At 42.4% G+C, this 21,560-nt stretch overlaps 1 protein-coding gene across 1 annotated transcript in view; it reads left to right on the top strand.

Annotated features, from left to right (window-relative positions):
• Positions 1-21,098: 21,098 nt before the first annotated feature.
• The window catches only part of LOC127609129 (calsyntenin-2-like), a 203,736-nt gene continuing 203,274 nt past the window's right edge, over positions 21,099-21,560 (top strand). Inside the window, exon 1 of the mRNA XM_052078868.1 lies at positions 21,099-21,505. Within this exon, the coding sequence (XP_051934828.1) occupies positions 21,442-21,505 (64 nt within the window). The 5' untranslated portion in view covers positions 21,099-21,441. The remainder of the gene's footprint in view (positions 21,506-21,560) is intronic.

Genomic DNA, 21,560 nt, shown 5'->3' with positions numbered 1-21,560 from the left:
CCAAAATGAAAGAAGCTGGATTTAATGACAACACTGATTTGCCGGGTCAATTTGAAATCACTGTCCAATCGAAAACCCGAGTTTCAGACTTTTGGTTTTAGCTCAGACACCAGTGACCTAGGTCAACAGAATAGATGTATCAGGGCCACTGGGACCAAACATGTTGACTTTTTATTTATTTACTTATTATTATTATTTTTTTTTTCATTATTATTTATTATTTATTATTTTCATCTTGACAGGACAATGGTGCTCTTAAGGAGAATGCAGTCTTTTTGCTCAGCAGTTTATAGATCTGACTGTCACATAACAGTGGAAGGCAATCCCATATTTCTTAGAATGGAACATAGGGGCTGCAAATACAGTGAAAACAGCAGGGGCTTTTAAATAGAACCCTGTGGAACACCATTTGACAGAGGTACAGAGCAGGACACAGAGTAACCTCGGCTAACACAAAAGTCCTGCCAGTCAAACACAAACCCAATTCCAATAAATTTGGGACCATGTAAATAAAAACAGATGACATTGATGATGATAAAATACCTCTATTCCTTGTACCGGTAATTTTACATTGAGGAACATTGTCCTTAAACTGTTTGATTATTTCTTTCATGCAGTTGTTGAAAAAGAGGTGAACCTCGCTCCATTTTTGTGTGTGAATTACTGAGCAATTCAGGGTAAGTACACAACACTGTATGATGACAAGACAAGCCTCTATTTCATAATCAAGCCCTCTGAATACTTTAAATTTGCCTTTTCTCTCTATGCAACATGAATTTATCAAGTGAATTAATTCCCTTCCCTCTGCTACTTTGGACCAAACCGAAAGGTGATTGCACTCCTTTGCTATAGTGATTACACAGTATGACTAAATATCGTAAGCACATCATAGGATATGCTGCAATGCTCCCGCTATTTCTGCAACATGAGCCAGAATCGCCATGTTCTATTAGTGCAGGAGAAATCCTGGTTGTATTTGTTTAGTGTCCTAATACAAGCATTGGACCAACCGAGCTTACATTTGTTTACTGAGGTGCTGCCATAAAACTACTCTGATGGTTGGGTCAGCGGGGAGACTTATGACAATGTCACAATCTTAGAATTTACATCACCAAGTTTTATTCAGTCACACATAACACTTGACGGGAACTGCTTCTGAAAAAAATCAGCCACAGTGTGATGTTGAGACTCTTGTTCCCTCCACGATATGTTTTTGTTCTCTTCTCAACATTCATTCCCTGCATTAATACCTGTGGTACAATACATGTAATATGACCATTCTGAAAAAATAAATAAAAAGAATTGTGTACACAAGAGTATTTTTTTTTACATGCCGAGTTCCAAGTTCTATCTTTGCCTCTATTTTATATGTAAACATATTTTAAATACATGTCATACCACGTTGTGAAGTTTGTCATAGCATTGTGGTAGCTGTCATAAATCTGGCATCCATCTATCCATCTTCTGTTCTGCTAATCCTCATTAGGGTCACAGATGAACTGGAGCCTATCCCAGTTGTCTTTAGGCAAGAGGCAGGGTACACAATCATTTGTACAAAGACCAAAAATGTCAGTGTTTCAGTTTGTTGGAGTGCAATTCATTACATCTTGAATTTTTTACGAGGTCAACTATGATTTTGAATAATTGAAAATATGACTGCTTTCTTTCCACCACGTTGAAAGAATGCGACCAATAAATCCGTTCTGTCTGAAAACATTCATAACTTGTGTGGTGGAGCATGAGGGTGATGATTTGAGTCCTGCTACGATAGAAAAATATTAATGGTTTTGATTGGGTTTTGGCATACTTTGTGGTCTATTTAGAGCAGAGGTGTCAAACATACAGCCCACGGGCTGGGACCGGCTCCTGAGAAGTTAAGATCAGGCCTGCGGGATAATTTAAAAGTAAAAAAATGCATAAAAGAGATGGAATGAACAGTTTTAATAAGGTGCAATTCATCGAGTATCTGCTAGGGGGACAACATTTTTTTGATCAGAGAAGTCGACAACCGCAGTCTCAATCTGTCACTGAGACAGACCCAACACAGCAGACGCTGTCAAGGACATGTGATTACAAATTTAATAGCACTCTCCTTAGTTTGTAAGGTGTAAGCAGGCATTACATTTAGATTTTATATGCACATGTGTAAATGGTTTAAAAATTCCTTTCTTTATTAATCTTGTTTAATCGTCCTGAGAGTTGCCTGACACTGGATCCACATCAAAGACAACACAGTGGCATTGCTTTTGACACTTTAACAGTAGCATGTCAAGAATCCCCCTGCATAGTGCCCCTTAGTTGCTCTTGCTGGCGGGTGACTCGTAGGGGGCCATGGCTGATATTGGTCCAAATCTGTGGCACAAACGAAACGAGACGTCTGGATTGGGGAATCTCTCCAATGAGGACTTTACTAGCATGCTTGTTAAAAAACACACTGACAACTAAATGAAGCCAAATAATCACTCTGGGCCTGCAGAAAGTATTTAAAATAGTGGATGAAATGTGAAAGTCGCCTTTAGTGTATGGTGGTTAATGTATTGGGTTTTTTCATTTTCTATATATATATATATATATATATATATACATCCATCCATTTTCTGAACCGCTTAATCCTCACTAGGGTCGTGGGGGGTGCTGGAGCCTATCCCAGCCGTCTTCGGGCAGTAGGCGGGGGACACCCTGGATCAGTTACCAGCCAATCGCAGGGCACACAGAGACGAACAACCATCCACGCTCACAATCACATCTAGGGACAATTTAGAGCGTCCAATCAGCCTGCCATGCATGTTTTTGGAATGTGGGAGGAAACCGGAGCACCCGGAGAAAACCCACGCAGGCCCGGGGAGAACATGCAAACTCCACACAGGGAGGCCGGAGCTGGAATCGAACCCGGTACCTCTGCACTGTGAAGCCGACGTGCTAATCACTGGACTACCGGGCCGCCCATATATATATATATACTGTATATATACAAATGGACATTTGTTGACTTGTTGATATATATGGGCCCGGTAGTCCAGTGGTTAGCACGTCGGCTTCACAGTGCAGAGGTACCGGGTTCGATTCCAGCTCCGGCCTGCGTGGGTTTTCTCCGGGTGCTCCAGTTTCCTCCCACATTCCAAAAACATGCATGGCAGGCTGATTGGGCGCTCTAAATTGTCCCTCGGTGTGAGTGTGCGTGGATGGTTGTTCGTCTCTGTGTGCCCTGCAATTGGCTAGCAACTGATTCAGGGTGTCCCCCGCCTACTGCCCGAAGACGGCTGGGATAGGCTCCAGCACCCCCCGCGACCCTAGTGAGGATCAAGCAGTTCGGAAAATGGATGGATATATATATATATTGTAAATTTCCCCAGTGTGGGACAAATAAAGGATATCTTATTTGACACAAGATATCTTTGCTTAGCCATCGTCCTGATGGTACCGGGCTGTCTGGAGACACCCCTACTAATAGCAGTCATTACGGTACAGTGTGACGACAAAAAAGCCAACTACCGTTGAAAAAATTGTCTGATAGTCAATAATCGAAACACATCAGTGCGCGTGTTAACTTTCAGCAACAGCCCTGCAGACAGCATGTTTATCACTTTCAGTGTCTTAAGTGGTTAGTGAACACATTGAAGTGACATCAGCACTGATCAATAGAGTTCTCTGATACTACCCTAGAGAGACAAAGACAAAGCAGCTTGATTTGCATACTAAGTGATAAAGACGAATGCAAAGACAGCAGAAGCCTGCGTAAACCTTCAAGTCGTTTGCATTGAAAAGGTTTTGGTTTGCTTTTCAATTGAATTGAGGAGACAGTTGTTCAGTCTGTATTTGGCAGGTGAGTGTTTGGCGGTTTGAATCCCTATTCAAATTCACCCGCACGATCCATCCATCGAAACCTCCGACTTCAGAACAATGTGCATACATCTGTTTCCTCCCTTATTAAGCCATTAATTTTTTTCTTGTTTTCCCTTCAATTTTGAACAATGTAATATAAAGAAAGAAATGTGATCCATCCATCCATTTTCTGATCCGCTTATCCTGACAAGGGTCATGGGGCGTGCTGGTGCCTCTCCCAACTGTCTTTGGGCATTCGGTGGGGGGACACACCCTTCCAGCCAATCGCAGGGCAAACAGAGACGACCAACCATCCTCGCTCACACTCACACTTAGGGACAACTTAGAGTGTTTCATCAACCTGCCACACGTGTTTTTGGAATTTAGGAGGAAAACGGAGTACCCAGAAAAAAACCCACGCAGGCATGGGATAACATGCTCACTCCACACAGGAAGGCCGGAGTCAGAATTCAACCCTGCACCTCTGCACCATGAGCCCACCGCGCTAACCAGTCAACCACCGGGCCGCCAGGAAAGTGATATATGATGAAATAATTTTTGCAGCACCATCAAGCACCAATCCTCCCCCTACCCATTGGCTCCACTCACCTCCCCTCAATCCATCTCACATCCTCCAACTAATTAATAGATTAATCTATGTAATATAGGTACTCATCATTGTTTAGAATTGTGAAGTCACTGTTGATAATTGTTTTTCATGAATCTGTCACACATGTCAACAAATGTCCTTGTAATAGACACAAAGATAGAAAATGAACAATGAAGCTTGTACAATCAGACACAATATTACAAGCATTGGTTTCCAGAATATACTCTTCAGTCTAGTTTTGCTCACCCATTGTCCAGTTTTACACTCCAATGTGCAGAGGTATGATGAAGAGGTTTTTATTTTTTTTTTAAAGTTTAAATTTAACCAGTTTTCTAAATGAGGCCCGGCATTCCTGGGGCTCTGACAGTGGGTTGCTGCTTTGAAAAAAACTTTCACAGGAAACTCAAGAGCCACTTGGTGTTCGTGCTCTAAGACATTTGGCCTGTTGTTTACTGTTTGTATTTGTATTTGAGAGCGAGCGAGGGCAAAGAGAGGAAGTGACAGATCGAGAAAGAGAAAACCAAAGTAGTAAATGCCATGCAAAAACGATGGAAAGAAACCCTACAGAGCCTTTCTTAAAAATGGGAAACAAAGCCATGTACTTTATTCCAGTTCCTTCTTTCCCCGTGCATTCCTCTGAATTGATTTATTTATTGAGCCATCTGTGTAGAAATGTTCTGTCTCTGTTCTGCAGTACAACTTCTGATGCCCTTGTTCCAACTGTGCTGGATTCAAAACTATCAGAATAATTTGGGTTCATTTATGACAAGCGTCTGTCCTTTCCATATGAGTGTGTGTGAGTGTGTGTGTGTGTGTACGTGCGTGTCTGCATGAGTACATGTGTAACCATGACGAAAGAACAAGGCAGGGATTGCAAGGCGAGGTGAAGAGAGGGCCTGCCTGAGTCTGTTGTGTGGTGGGGGAAGTGATAGCTTACAGCCTGGCGGTCTTTTATTTGACAATATATCCGTCCTCTCTATAAAAGTTAACGACATTTTCTCTTTGTAGTCAACTTTTTTTTGAACTGTCAAAGAAAGTAAAAGTTTTCCTCTTTGTGGGTCGGAAGGAAATGGAAGAGCAGAGCTGCAGCTTCAGTTTGAGAAAGTAACAAGGGTAAAATGCCTTTGAAGGAGGCCGTTCAGACCGACAGGGATCAATGTTCATGCAGCTGCACTTGTTTGTAAAAGGTTGTCTCTCTCCCTTCAAACTTTTACCTGATAATTTAGGAGCCTCATATCTATATTAAGAAGAGTGAACCTTTCTGAGATGAGTTTAAAATATGTTACCCCGAATGCCTAAACGCAGACGACAAACTGTCCCAACAGGCGTCATCACACACCTGCCACATTTTAAAGGTTGTTTTTTCACATTGATATTGCTTTTAAGCAAAAGACTGAAAGTTGTGATTTTTGAAATGTTCAGATTTCCCTCCACATTGTCTACATCACATATCTCACTGAGCGATGGATGCTTGTGAAGTTAGTGAACGTTTTCAACTTTTCTGGCAGATGCTGGTGAGAATCATTGGGTGGCCTCTTTTGTTAGCAACATTCACATTCACCATATCAAATATACATTTAGACAACATGGAAATGAATTGTGTGACTCGTAACATTTAACAAAAAACAAAAACTTAATTACTTACAGGTTTGTGCAGGGCGGCCCTAAATTGGAAAGTTAACAAGAAGCTATAGCGTCCACTGAAAAAAAAAGACATTGGTTCACCTCTCCTGTCCCATGTAAATCTGCTTCAATTCCAAGCGCCGACTCTCAGATGCAAAAACGCATCTGCGCACCGCGCCAACGCTCCTCTTTCCTGATCCTCGGCTCCACAAGCCATCCGTCCAGTCGCACCAACGCAGACTGTCCAACAGCGCCGTCATCTCTGCTGAAAAATCAGGGGCTGTGAAAAATGCTGCCCATGACAGGCACAAAATAACACAAGCGCCACGGGGCTGTCCAACACTGACAGTCAAATGGCACGGACATTCCTCCCAGTCAAAATCAGTGCTGGTACACGCGTGCTGCCGAGAAGGCCCGACCATTGTGGCCAAAAAAACGCTGAAAACAATCCACATTGGGTCGGCACAATGTAACAACAAAAAAACGTGTGAGAAAACAAAAGCCAAAAACAACAACAAAAAAGCTAGGCTTCCAACTACGGCACCATCTTCGGCATTGCGCACAGAGTCGTGAGCGAGGCTTGATAATCCGACAGCCAATTGTCAGCGTGGCATGTCTTTTAAAAGCAGCTAGGTAACGAGGATGATTGTTGTATAGTGTGGCTCATGAGGGAACACCCACTCTCCAGCTGAACACTGAAAAAATAAAGCAAACAGAAAATGATCAAGTCATATTTGTTATGATTTGACACTCCCCCCAACATGCTTGACCGTAGAAAGACACATTCGCCTTTGTATGCCTCACCTCATTGCCGCCGTGCATGCTTGACACTGAATCAAATCATTTTTCTTGGTTTCATCAGTCCGCTGGACAAACTTGCATAAATGCATGTCTTCAGTCCGCTTGATGTCAGCAAACTCTTTGCAAGCTTTACTGTGCACAGGGCTGAACTTCCAGTGACCAGTACAGTATAATAGAGTGAGAGTGCGATAACACCAAATTTAATACACCTGCTCCCAATTCCTTGTAACACGAACAAGTGACATGGCTCCAGGGAGGGAAAATAGCTAATTGGGTCAATTTTTGACATTTTCCCTTTGGGTTGCACTCACTTTGGTTGCCAATGTTTTCGCCATTAATTGCTGTGTCTTGGGTTATTTTTAGGGAACATTAAATTGACACCGCAATGCAAGCTGCATGCAGAAGATTTTATTTGTAGCAAAGTGTTATTTCTTCACCGTCGATAAAATGTTTCCAAAAATATGAGGGCTATGCTGTACTCAGTTTCGAAAGAAAGTGTACGTAGGGACAGCCGCATTCTTCTTAATTAATTCGTTGCTAGTATATATTACCGTATATTGTAATTTCCAGACTGTAAGCCGCTACTTTGTTCCCCAAACTTTTAATGTCATATGGTTTATTTATGAATTTTAACTGATGAGCTTCAAGCCGTCAATAGATTTACCCATAGTCTCGTCACAGCTGACCCATTAAATTACCGAACATGTCACAGTGGACCAATAAAACTGTCCGAGTGTGCCCTCATACTGAATATTCATCAGTTATTTGCAGTTAGAGTACACACACGTGAGGGCACAGCGAGCTGCTTGAGCAGAGAAATGAGGACGTCTGTACACTGTAAAATGTAACACATTGACTTTACTCAAAAAAAATATGCAAAGTTGTTGCCTCCCAAAATTCTTTTTATTTGAACTTACATTTGATTTCACTTTGTGAATATGTCGAACTTAAAATACATTAGACTATATTTATTTACGGTGGCCTAGTGGTCGACTGGTTAGCACATCGGCCTCACAGTGCAGAGGTGCAGGGTTTGATTCTGGCTGCGGCCTTCCTGTGTAGAGTTTGGGTGTTCACCCCGTGCCTGCATGTGTTTTCTCTGGGTACTCCATTTTCCTCCAAAAACTTGCATTGCACGTGAATGCAACACTCTACATCATCCCTAGGTGTGAGTGTGAGCACGGATGGTTGTTTGTGTGCCCTGTGATTGTCTGGCAACCAGTTCAAAGTGTACCCCACATATTGCCCATGACCCTTGTGAGGAAAAAGCGGATTAAAAAATGGATGGATGCATAAAATGTGTCACGAGGACACGTGCCATCACTGTATCCACACGGCCAGTATTTCCCAGCTTTTTAATGTAACTGCACATCCACAGAGCTTTTCTGTAGAATGAACAAATCATGCGTTAATTCCTCGAGGCATCGTAGATTATTTGTGCATTGATAAATCCCAGAATTTGTGTGCGAATGTTGGTACGTGTGTGTTATGCACACTTCTGTGCATACACGTGCTTGATAAATGAGAAGCAGCCAGTTGCTAAAGCACAGCAGTAGCATGAAATAGATATCGGACTAGAGATACAATTTTTCCTTGACATCACTCACCGCCATGTTGGAGGTCGATGCATTGTTTTGTTCAAGCGCGTATTGTCAGGGTTTGTGGAGTGTTCAAATTGTTTTTTTGAATACCCAGTACAACTGGGGGTGGCAACGGGGTGATCTGCATTCTGAGCGTAAGAAGATTCAGTATGTATTCAGGGTAAATCTCTGTGAGATCAAAAAGGTTAGCCACCTAACAACTCTACATAGAGCGTAGACCGTAGGTCCTCGAGTGTCCCTCTCCTGCAAATAATCGGGATTGTTCCCAGGCTGTGGTCCGGTGGTCCAGTGGTTAGCGTGTCCACCTCACAGTGCAGAGGTACCGGGTTCAATTTCAGCTCCAGCCTCCTTGTGTGGCGTTTGCATGTTCTCCCCGGGCTTGCGTGGGTTTTCCCCGGGTGCTCCGGTTCCCTCCCACATTCCAAAAACATGCGTGGCAGGCTGATTGAACACTCTAAATTGTCCCTTGGTGTGAGTGTGCATGTGGATGGTTGTTCGTCTAAGTGTGCCTTGTGATTGGCTGGCAACCAGTTCAGTGTGTCCCCCGCCTACTGCCCGAAGACAGATGGGATAGGCTTCAGCACCCTTGTAAGGATAAGGGGATCAGAAAATGGAAGGATAGCTGGATGTTACCAGGCTGCTGCTGCAAGCTGATGAGCTGATCATTCGAGTCAGGTGTGTTGGAGGAGGGAAAGATATAAAATATTCAGGAAAGCGGCCCCCAGGAGCGGAGTTTGAGAGCTCTGCCGTAGATAATCGGGCGATAGGTTGGCATCCCAGGGCGCCACAAGAAGGAGCAGCAGTAATTAGGAAGATGAGCCTCAGGTGATGACAACTCCAACACACACACACACACACACACACACACACACGCCCGCTGAAGTAGCACACTGGACAGCAGCTAGCTCATGGTATATTTGAATGGAAGATTTCCAAATGGCAGACAAATACTGGTCATGTGTTGAAAAGCGTAGCCTATCCCAGCTGGCTAATCTTTGGACTGTTGACCAGCCAGTCGCAAAAAGAAAAGGCATCTGTTTTATAAATGAAGCTTAAAATGCGCCTCCACACTCGAATGATATTGAAACTTAAACACACTTTTAAGTACATATAATATAATTGATATTATATTGTCAACAGACAATTCCATATCGCTGAAGATAAATGATTCCATGCCTTATTTATTTATTTATTGTTTTGTTTACTGCCATGACTCGCATCCAAATCGTGCCGTTTGTGAGCATACATTTTGGAATGTTGTCACCTCCACACACTTGACTGTATATCAAGCCCCAATTGTGGAAATATGCGTCCTACAGTCCAGAACAAAGCAGCAACACTGTAAACTGTCAAATTATTCTAATATCAAAAACCTGCTCGGACATAGTTCCGTCTTAGTAAATTTTCAAACTTGGGCCAAGGTCCAACACAAATGTTTGGTTTATAAATGACGGTCACTTTGTGCTGTTGCAGCCTTTAATGTCTCTGATGTATTTGTTATCTTTGTTTGACCAAGCAGGATAAATCTATTGTCAATCCACCCCCATTGATAGCTTTATGGTGGCTTTTCACTCATTTGCATAAGTAATCAGCTCATTGGTTTAGAACTTGTTCAGACTTCCAACAGCAGCAACTAATTGGAAACAGGAAGGCCATAAATAGTGCTATTTGAGGTGGCGTTCTCTACTTTTTGCTTGACTTGTTTTGTTTTTCTGGAAGCATATTGAAATACGAGCAGGTTTATTGCCTTGGCCGAGCTGCTAATAGTACAAATGTTTTTTGACGCATCATCAGATAAAATCTGCGGCTGCGCCATAAATGCTGACTTCAACTGTCTTTTCCTCGTTGCTTAAAGGGGGGAAAAAACTGACAGGAAGTGAGAGTGACAAAAGCCCACTGTGTTTTAAACACACCTGTGTGCCCAAATGAATAGACGGCAAAAACAGAAAAATAATCTCTTTGTCCGTATTCATAGCAATTTGTGCTCATCATTATTTCCTGCTCCACGCTCACCCATAAACACCGTCCTGCAGGTCACAGTAAATTCATTTTAGACACACTCACACACACTACCTTGTGGCTCCACATGTGTCAGGGAACACAACTCTGTAAGACACCTGCTGCTTAACAAATGGGAATGTTAATCAAGTGTGCACAGTGGAGGATATACCATTACCCTTCCTGGAGTGACAGAATACCATTTTAGCCACACTGCTCCGAAATGGACCAATGATTTCTTTAGAAATCGAAACAAATACAACCGCAAACTTAACCCGGTGTTATCCTCCGCTCTCCTTGTGTCCTAGATGTGAAACCAAGAAAATGTGGGAATAAAACCTCATTTGACCTAATTTCCTCAAGATTTCCCTTATTTAGTTTTATTTTTTCATTTGTCCCAATGTCAACGTATTCTATTGCCGCCGTACATTATGCTGTATGCTGCTTGGAATACTTCTGTCGATTAGGCAGCCAACTGAGGATTGTGCTCATCGCTATCCATATGCCACGGGAGAATTGTGAATACAAAACAGACTAGAGATGGGACAAGCACTTTGAGAATAAAAGAGAGATACCATTTCATAAAAGTTACAAGCAGGCGTACTGTCATCTTCTGTCTGTTTGATAATGTTTCAGCTCCAGCTGGAGTGAAGGGCGTTTCCCTCCAGCAGGCACACTTGTTCCGCGTTTCCCTTTCAAGCCTTGCCAAGTATTTAAGGACTGCCAAGCTGCCTTGTCTCTTTCAGATTTTTTTGACCTTTGGCTTCGTGTTATTGGCTTCCTGGCATTTTGTTTGTTTATTCTTGGTGTTCCCTGGTACCTTGTCTTTTGCAAGCATATTGGAGAATAGAGAATAGAGAATGCAAAATCACTTGCAACAAAGGGACAAGGAAGTCCAATTACGCAAAACTATAAACGAGCATGAATAATGAAATGAACTAAAAAATCAAGACGCATAGTTGAAAATAAAGCAAGAAAACTCGAGGACATGAACAAGAATGTTCTGAGTCGAACACTTGGCTAGTGAGCAAGGTTGGATAATCCGACATCAGACTGCCGGAGTCCAAGTCCTTCTCAAGTCCTTTGACGCTGGAGGTAATTGCCCGTCACTCGCGCAGGAAACTGCAACAACAAAACAGAAATCAAAACCTTGACACGTTCCATTCAAAACAGTTTTCTTGGGCAAATGACTGACTATTTATTGCTTCAACCAAGTCTCGCTGAAATTCTGTGCATTCAAACTTGCATCAAGTCCAGGGGCGCTGACAGCAGCTGTGTCGTAAATGTCTCAGCTTGCTTCAATGTCCACTACGCTGAGACCGCGTTCAGTTTTCTCCTTCAGTTTTTTTTTTCTTCAGTAGCCATTAGCCAATACATGCATCAGCAGCACCTTCTACCGCCGAGGGTGAATGAATTTGGTGGAGAATGAGAAATTAATTTTGAAAAAAAAAAAATAATAACACATGGCTGTTATTTTTATTAAAAAAAAAACATCTTTATTTATTGAATCTTTATTTAACCAAGTCAGGAAATTGAGAACAGTTTTATGGCTGCAGACAGAGTAAATATTTATAAATATTACCCTTTTTGAAACAATAGAAACAAGGCTTTATCATTAAATCCATCCATCCATTCATTTTCCAATCCGCTTATTCTCACAAGGGTCGCGGGCGGTGCTGGAGCCTATCCCAGACGCCTTCGGGCAGTAGGCGGGGGATACTCTGAACCGTTTGCCAGCCAATCACAGGGCACACAGAGATGAACAACCATCCGCACTCACACTTATACCTAGGAACAATTTAGAATGTTCAATCAGCCTGCGCATGCATGCGCCCGGGGAGAACATGCAAACGCCATACAGGGAGGCCGGAGCTGGAATTGAGAGTTCGGCGCGCGAACCACTGGACCACCAGGCGTGCACTTATCTTTAAATGACTGAGTATTATTAAGTTAGACTTCATTGATGTTTTTAAGTTATGCATACCCCAAAAAACTACAATACAATACAATACATCCTGATTTATATAGCGCTTTTACAACAGCTGCAGCTACAACAAAGCACTTTACAAAACATCCATCTATCCATTTTCCGATTCGTTTTATCCTCAGAAGGGGCGCAGGGCGTGCTGGAGCCTTGTGCAGCCGTCTTCAGGCAGTAGGCGGGGGACACCCTGAACCAGTTGCCAGCCAATCTCAGGGCACACAGAGATGAACAACCATGCAGCCTCACACTCACACCTGGGGACAATTTAGTGTGTTCAATCAGCTTGCCATGCATGTTTTTGGAATGTGGGAGGAAACCGGAGCACCTTAAAAAACAGTTAACATAAAATAAAATCATAAAATAGTTCCACCAACTTGACATCGGTTAGCAGTACTTTTTGTAAAGCTTTGAATAGTGTGTGCTTAATTTATTTAATTATTTTGAACATTCGGGCAAATAGTCTAATTAATGAACAGTCACAGTGTTTAATTGGTCTGATTTGGTGTGAAGTCTAATGGCTTTCAAATTGCAGATATCTGTGGAGCACAGACGCATAGTGCTTCTTGAATTGTTCAAACAAACCAATTTAAACGGAATAAATGTTCTTTATCTGGAATGGTGATTTTCACCTCTCTCACTAGTTCTGGATAAGTGGTGCTGTCTTCACGCCATTTTGTTGGCGGAAAGCCACTTGAAGCCAGACTCGGAGGAGGGATAACAATAAACCGTCTGAGGCAAATGTGTGTTTATCGAGTTCATTTCTGCGGTTGGAATATACTGTAATTTCTCTCTTTTCGTACACGTGAGTGTGTGTGTGCGCTTTTTTCTCATTGATGCACACAGCCCAACGTACTTCAGGTTCGCCCGCTGGCATTGTCAGTACGAGCTCTGCCTTTTTGATCCATCGCTGTGTCCACTCAAGGAAGTGTCTCTCCTGATTGATATCCTCTTGTGTACATCTGGACTGTAGCGCTGGATATAGAGCAATCGAGTGATTGTGGAACATTTCTCACTCTGGTGACAGCAGGAGATCTAGCTGATTCTCTTGGATATGCTATAGACACTCAGGACCTTATTTTTATGCCCAGTGCAAGTCAAGTGCACAGCATTGTCTAACTGTGTGCATGAGTGTAGTTTTCTTTCTTTTGGTATTTAGCTAGACCGGCACAGGTAGAAGGGAGGGTTGGCACTGTTGTGAGAGGGTAAGGAACCAACCTGTCTGCCATTAAGTGGAAGTGGCTCCCCTCATTTCCTTTCAATTCAGGGCCAATAGAGGCCCACGGTCTACATGATATGTAGATGCAGGAGATTTGGCATGCAAGGTACATTTAAAAGGATTCGAGGATCGCCACTCATGGATGATGTAAAGTTGGCCGCTGAGTGGGCACTTGCAGACAACCGTCAGCACGATCATGCGTCCATGACTGACATGCCCAATGAACCACCCACACATAATTGTGCCACGGTCAGGGTGGTATCATAAATAATGTGTTCAATGAATTGATTTCTACAATGACTCCCACACTATTGTCACATTTATGAATAAAATATGATGACATCCAGTACACACATGCCTGTACCTACGGCCCACCCACCCATACTTGGGCCATGGTGTGGGGTGCTTTCAAAATATTTTAACGATAATAATATTAATAATAGGCGGCCTGGTAGTCCAGTGGTTAGCACGTCGACTTCACAGTGCAGAGGCACCGGTTTCAATTCCAGCTCCAGCCTCCCTGTGTGGAGGTTGCATGTTCTCCGCGGGCCTGCATGGGTTTTCTCCGGGTACTCTGGTTTCCTCTCACATTCATGGTAGGCTGAGTGAACTCTCCAAATTGTTTCTAGGTGCGAGTGTGGGCGTGGATGGTTGTTCGTCTCTGTGTGCCCTGCGATTGGCTGGCAACCAATTCAGGGTTCCCCCTGCTGACTGCCCGAAGACAGCTGGGATAGGCTCCACCACCCCGTGACCGTAGTGAGGATAATGCGGTTCGGAAAATGAATGACTGAATAAATGAATAATATTAATAATAGTAATATTTATCATCCTAATGTGTTCAATTAATTGATTTCTACAATGATTCATAGGGCCTTTGCCTCGCTGTTGTCATATTTATGAATGACATACAATGACATCCAGCACACACGTCCGCTGAGCTCAGAATCTGTATGCCTGCACCTTGATCAAATCCAACAAAATCACGCTACACCACCTGCACCAAAACTTAGACCTACTTTGCGCTGTCATAAATTCTAGTCTACTCTCTGGCACCAAATTATCAGGTGCACTGGGGTGTGTCATGACAAATGCCTTTGGTCCACCCAAACACCGAGCATGGCGCGACATAGCCTGCTAAATTCCCCAAACATGGCAAATGAAAATGCCCCCGTTTTTATACCAGGCGTGCATACGGTAGTCCATCAAAATAAAGCCCCCATTTCAAAGTGGCAATGTGTATTTTGAATAATGTTGCTGGGTGCAAATTGGGGTGGAAGAGTTATATTTTGAGATGAAGGGAGTTATCCTGACCCTACTCCTGGTAATGAGGCTTTATCCTCTGACTGCGGTGATCCAGATGATCCACCTTATAATCTGCATAGCAAATGGAAGATGAACATTTTGTCTGGGGCGTGCACCATGAGCACGCATGCAAGTCTAAATGGGATTTTCTCACAGAGGTAAACCGTGTACATCACTGCTCAAGACAGTGCAATCCTTTAAGAAACAAAGAGGCTTTTTAGTTTGCCTCCCATCCCTTTGCTGTGTCACTGTGGATTCCGTAATGTGTCGTGACTTGAAATCTCTCTTTATGTCCAAACATCTGATATTGGACCTACTGTTTGTATCCTATCAGGATTTGCTTGACCATTTTTCCTCTGAGAAACGTGGCATCTTGATTTCAATGCACTTTCATAGAGCGCCATCTTCACAAGCTTAATTCAGCTCAATGAGTGGGCTGCCAATAGAAGGAAATCTTTCGACAGATGCTGAGCTCATTTGGCTGTGTGTGTAGTGAACATCCCAGAGAGTGTGGTCTTTTCAAGATATCGCAACAGCTTCAATAAAACAACCTGCTTTGAATTTCATGGACTGGAGCTGCATCAATCAGCAGTGGTTTATTAGGAGCATGCATTAGTGTTGATTCAGCTGGCAGTCAATACAGCGTCCACCTCTTCAGGTTCACGGACTCGGTGAAAAGATCTGAGGGACACTTTGAGGATTGACAACAAGGTTCATGTTTTAGTTCTTGCTGTCTTAATTTGCAGATGTTCACTGTGCTTTTCCTTCGAATGTCCTTAGCTGCTTTATCAAAACTATGGACTGTTGAATCTCTCATTTTCCTTGGATCTGTCAAGACTGTCAAGATGCACTTTTGTTTTATATACGGTGTTGGTACGTGAGAACAGAGCAGGCAGGGAAGTCAGCGCCTCCCCTGCACCATTAATAATTTCAGCAGGAATTCCAGTTTGAGGGGGCCAATGACTTGAAGGCTTTCCTGCCTATTTCTTTAGTAACAAAGGGGACTATAAAGAAAAACTGGTCTGAATTTTATAATGTTTAATTGGATAACTGTGGAACAAAATATTGTTCCAAACAGTAAGGGAACTCAAAATGAATGCAATTAGAAAGAAACAGAATCCAGTGAAAACGTTGTCGATGTTCAAAAGAAAGCCACCCTGGTGTATATTACAATACACAATGGTGTGTAAAAAAAGAACACCCAAATATAAACATACATATTTTATTCTAGACCACGTGACTTCCCCTTTAAAAGGATGGAAATGCACTTGTCAACGTCAGAATGAACAATTTCATGTGACATGATGTTGCCGTAAATACCCAGCAAGCCGCAATAAGTGAATCATATCAATGTTCGATTTTGAAGATCCAATTTATCTGACCCAGAACAACTCACAGCAAATATTGCATTAGGTTGTGAGTGCATGTCCATATTATGTTTGAAACTGAACACGTTAAAAAAAACATCCCCCATATATATATACTGCGATTGGCTGGCAACCGATTCGGGGTGTCCCCCGCCTACTGCCCGGAGACGGCTGGGATAGGCTCCAGCACCCCCCGCGACCCTAGTGAGGATCAAGCGGTACGGAAGATGAATGAATGAATGAATATATATATATATATATATATATATATATATATATACACACACACCCATGTGACTTGTTGTCACATGGGTAAGTTGACTAATGTTTTTTTCGACCTCTGCATGATGTAGATAGCACTTGCTGCACTTACTCTGGAAAGCTAGGGGGCAAACACCAGGTGGATAATGTTTTTGAGTCTCTCTCCCTCCTGGGCCACCTGTCAGTGAGAGTATCCTGAGTCACTGCACTTTGTCACACACACTTACAAGAAGGTAGGGTTGGAGAGGTGCTGATAGAGAGATGTGGATGCATTGACAATGGAGTGATTAGGCCATGTGGCGACGACCAGAAAAGGAGCGGAGCGGCTGCAAAAAGAGATACGGGAAGAAAGATGGAACACATAGAAATGGTGACTGGGGATCTCTGGAAAAGAATGAGCTCTCTATTAAGGGATTAATGAGGAGAGGAGGAAGGCGCTCGAGAAGGGAGATAAGGGTTAAGAAAAACAAGTTGAGAAGAGGAACAATTTGAGCAATAAGAACAGAAGGTTATGTGACTTTGACATGTCGAGCAAACTGAAGTTGATTTAATTTCCCAGCTTTCCACAGAAGGCAGGGTAAAAGCCCTGCCATACACTCAGACTAAAATGCTCGACTAAAACGTGACTAAATGACAACGGAATGAAGTCAGTTAAATGCGAAAAACTCATAAGCATGATGGATACTGGACTAAAACTGAAACAAAATTTAAATATGGCTGACAAACACTACACATCATACTCAAGTGGAGATCTTCTGGTAGTTTCTTTGACTTTGCACATGCCAATATCATGCACAGCCTCCTGCAAGTCTGTTTATGCTCCCACCTTGTAGACTGCACATCTCTCCTGTACTGAATTTGAAGGGAATGAAGGGAACCATTTGAATTGGCCAGGAAAGAAACTAGGAAGGGGTGCTCACTCCCACAATGGCGCAAACACCCCTTTGAAGTTGCAAGTCCACGAAAATACCAAAAGAAAGAAAACTTCCCATGCTCATAGTCAGACTGTACTTTGCACTAGACTTGTGCTAGGCATCAAAACATCTTGATGTGAGGTGAAGACTTGCCATCGTCAGTTTCATGCTTATCACGCAGTTTGCACATGGACAAACATTCACAGCTGAGGGCTATTTAGAGTCTAGTGCACATCTTTTTGGAATGTGAGATGAAACTACAGAGAGTACCAGAGAGCCGAGATGGTTTAAAACGGGTGGATTTTGCTGAGTAATTCATACTCCACAAAGGTAACATTAATCACAATACCGGGCTCAGACAATTTTTGACCTGACTTTCCCTTTTATTAGTCAAAGAAAATGTTTCTGTAGCTTTCTGAGTTCATTTTGCTGCTATCATCCGTCCATAAACTTCAGCCCCAAATGGTTTTAGGCTCGTCTGTGTAAGCTGTACCTTGTATCTATAGCTGAAGATAAAAGTTTAAATGTCGATATATTGTTTCATATTCACCTTTTGCAATCAAACTGCCCAACTGCAATAATAAAGGGATATACTTCACTGTTCCCATAACTTACTTGTGGAGGGAAAGCGTATTCGGATAAAATAAAATGTAGACATTTGCCAATAAACCATTATCAAAAACAAAATACAACAAAAATATAGATTTCTAGGATCAGTGCCCGAGAGCCACAAAACAAAGCACTGACTCTTATATCTCCTCACAGCGGAAAGAGAATCCTACTCGAATTTCTCCTCGGAGATCAGTGAAGCGTAATAAATATTTGGATACCGTTGTTTTACTCTTACTCATAAATCTCTGCAAAGCACTAAAAATATGTACTGCGTTCTGCAGCAGCAAAACAACTCATGTAAAGCATTATCCGGTGACTCACTGGATCCTTCGCGCTTTGTGGCAGGTTATTAGAGACAAAGGTCAAATGTAACAAATCTGGAGATGAAAGAAGGCGAAGTTACTCTATGCTTCTTTTGCAAAAAAAAAAGTGCAACTACTGTGAACACATTACACAGCACAATAAATTGCTCAATCATCGTATGTTGCTTGGAACACAACAGTGCAATGGCTTTACACATTAAACTGCTTTTACTTTACTCTGTGCCCCCCCCCCCCCCCCCTCACGACCCACGACTATAAACACCTAGAGAAAAACACATTAATTTTGCGTGTATATACAGTGCGTATACAGAAATACATACATTCGTTAAAATGTAAATATTTCCCGGTTGTAAAAATATGTGTCTTTTTTTTAAAATCATTTAAACAAGTTTGGAAAACATCATCTTCCTGGTTCCATCCAGAACAATTCTTAACTTGCAGCGATGAAACCGAGAGAAATGTGGTTCTGCTCATAGGGCTACTCAGTAAAGTTGAGAAACGTAATGTTTTATTAATCCTTCTGGGTGGGTGGGGGGTGGGAAGCACTGGCACTCTCACACACATGCCAATAAAAGCCTACGCACACATTTAATGTTGAAAAACGGCATTATTTATTCATTGGTTTGCATATTTCAGAAAGCAATGACATGGTCTAAACATAGAGAGCATTTTAAAGCCTCACTGCATTAAATAACTTGATGCTAGGTTAACTATCTGAGCACAGTAAACAGACTACCAATAATATTTTTCTTATTTTTATCTGAAAGGCGAAGTCATGCCTTTGGAGAGGATATTTTTTTTTAATGTCAGCTAAGAAAATACACTTTGTGCTTGTAATTGCAGTGGTATAGAACTACTGTACATTTTTTAAAAGGAAATAATTACATGAGAAGAGCCAAATGTCTAAAAACGCACCTCAGAATAATGTTACGTGCCTTACATTTTATCCATCCATCCAAAACTGTAAGTACAGGGAAAACATGAAAACAACCACTTGGGAAAGGCTTGTGCTGAATTACAAACCCCTCAACCTCTGAACTGTGAGGCAGACATTCCGATCACAACTGCACCCTTTGGCCCAGAATGCTATACCACTGTAGAATTTCTATACCACTCCTAATTGCAACACAAAAGACTAGTTTAGCCTCCCATCTCGCAGCTCTCTCTCTCTCTCTCTCTCTCAAACCAGAGTACCGGGTGGTTAACCCCAGGCTGGCACGGGGAGACCATGCAAACTCCACACAAGAAGGCCGGAGCCGGAATCGAATCCTCCACCTCTGCACTGTGAGGTGGAAATGCTAACTCACGTTTTTAAATTGGTCAAAAATGATAAAACTCCCCTGAATTAAGTGTTACAACTGAAGTAGTCACTACTCTCGCACACTGAAAAAAATAGGCATATAATGGTCCGCATAACTACACAGTGTAAAAGAAATTTGACACTTAACATTGTTAACTTCCATTTTCAAATTAACTGTTAAATTGTATCACACATACTGCTGCTATCTGTAAGTGTTGCTATGCAAGTTCATTGCCGTGCAAGGTTGTGCGTCAGACTTTAACCCTTTAAAAACGAAATAAAACGCTATAAGAGGGGAGTCGCCCGCAGGATAATTTAAAAGTGGAAAAAAAGTAGAAAAGACACGGAATTCATATTTTTAATAAGGTGCAATTAATGGAGTATCCGCTTAGGGACATACTGTTTTGATCAGAGAAGAAGACAACAACAGTCTCAGTCTGTCACTGAGACAGGCCCAACACAGCAGACGCTATCAAGGACATGTGAATACTTTATTCTTTACACATTTAATAGCACTCTCCTTAGTTTGTAAGGTGTAGGCACGGATTAAATTTAGATTTTATATGCACGTGTAAATGGTTTAAACATTCCTTTCTTTATGAATCTCGTTCAATCTTAAATGCATTACTATATTTTTCAATACAGTAGTCCCCCGTTTATCGCGGTTAATGGGGACCAAAACCACCCCCGATAAACGAAAATCCGTGAAGTAGCGACCAATTAACATATATATATTTTATTTTATTTCACAAACGGTCTGCGAGAAGCTGCGAAAGTCAGCAAAACAACAGCGAGTCACATAGAGCAACATATACAGTACTGTACTCCATGTACAGTATATGAAAAAAAAATATGAATATGTTTGAAAAAATCCGCGATGCACTGAAGCCGCAATAAACGAACCGCGGAATAGCGAGGGATCACTGTACCAATTATTTGTTTTGCGCCTTTGTACAGTCAGTGGGATGAGTTGCAATGCATATATGTGAATGCTAAATGTAAATTGCACATTTGTCGAAAGGAAATCTAAAGTGCTTCATGAAATGTGTTGTCAAAGACATGTTCATTAAATTTCAACATTTTCCTAATGTTATTGTGCTTCTTTAGACCAAAAAGAAGGAACGACATTTTATTTTGTTTTTTATAACATAGTATGGTGTAATTTTAATGGGCAGGCCCACTTCACATCTAGCGGGGCCGTATGTGGCCCACAATGTGAGATGAGTTTGACACGACTGCAATGTAAGCAATATGCAATAAGCAATAAACACCACAAAGGTGGCAACCATATCAAGAGTTTTTGTAACGAAATATTGCTCGTAAATTCATGTGTGAGCGTGTGGCGATGCGTGCAGCGGATAGGAGGAGGATGAGCGATAACGAGGGAGGGCTTTTGCAAGGAGAAAGCGAAAGAAGGCATGGCTCTCCTCCCTATGACGTGTACATCGGTCCAGTCCCGGGCTATTGCCGGCTTCTCGTCCAGTTTCCGCCGAAAGCTCTCCACTTGCTCCCTTTCCACCGACGCGAACGCTCCCCCACCCGCGTTTCCGTCTTTCAACAGCACGCTGCCAGCCTTGTCCCGCATCTAGTCAGAGAGGAGTGGAAGCGGTGAACAACAGTAAGAGCGCGGAAAGAGGAAGGAGAGGAAAAAAAAGAGAGAAATATCCAACGGAAAGTAGAAGAGGAAAAGAGGTCTCCGCCTCGAAGATGCTGACAGTAGCCGGTGTGTTGGCTGTGGTCGCTGTGTGCTTGAGCGCGGCTCACTCCAAAGGTAGGAAAGACTCTACTCGTAGTGCTTGGGATGTATGTGAAGGGCAAAACGTCAC

The sequence above is a fragment of the Hippocampus zosterae genome, chromosome 10, assembly GCF_025434085.1.
Source record: "Hippocampus zosterae strain Florida chromosome 10, ASM2543408v3, whole genome shotgun sequence".
In the NCBI taxonomy this organism is placed as follows: Eukaryota; Metazoa; Chordata; class Actinopteri; order Syngnathiformes; family Syngnathidae; genus Hippocampus; species Hippocampus zosterae.
Note: the sequence above shows the minus strand (reverse complement) of the source record. Positions and strands in the feature narration are given on the sequence as shown.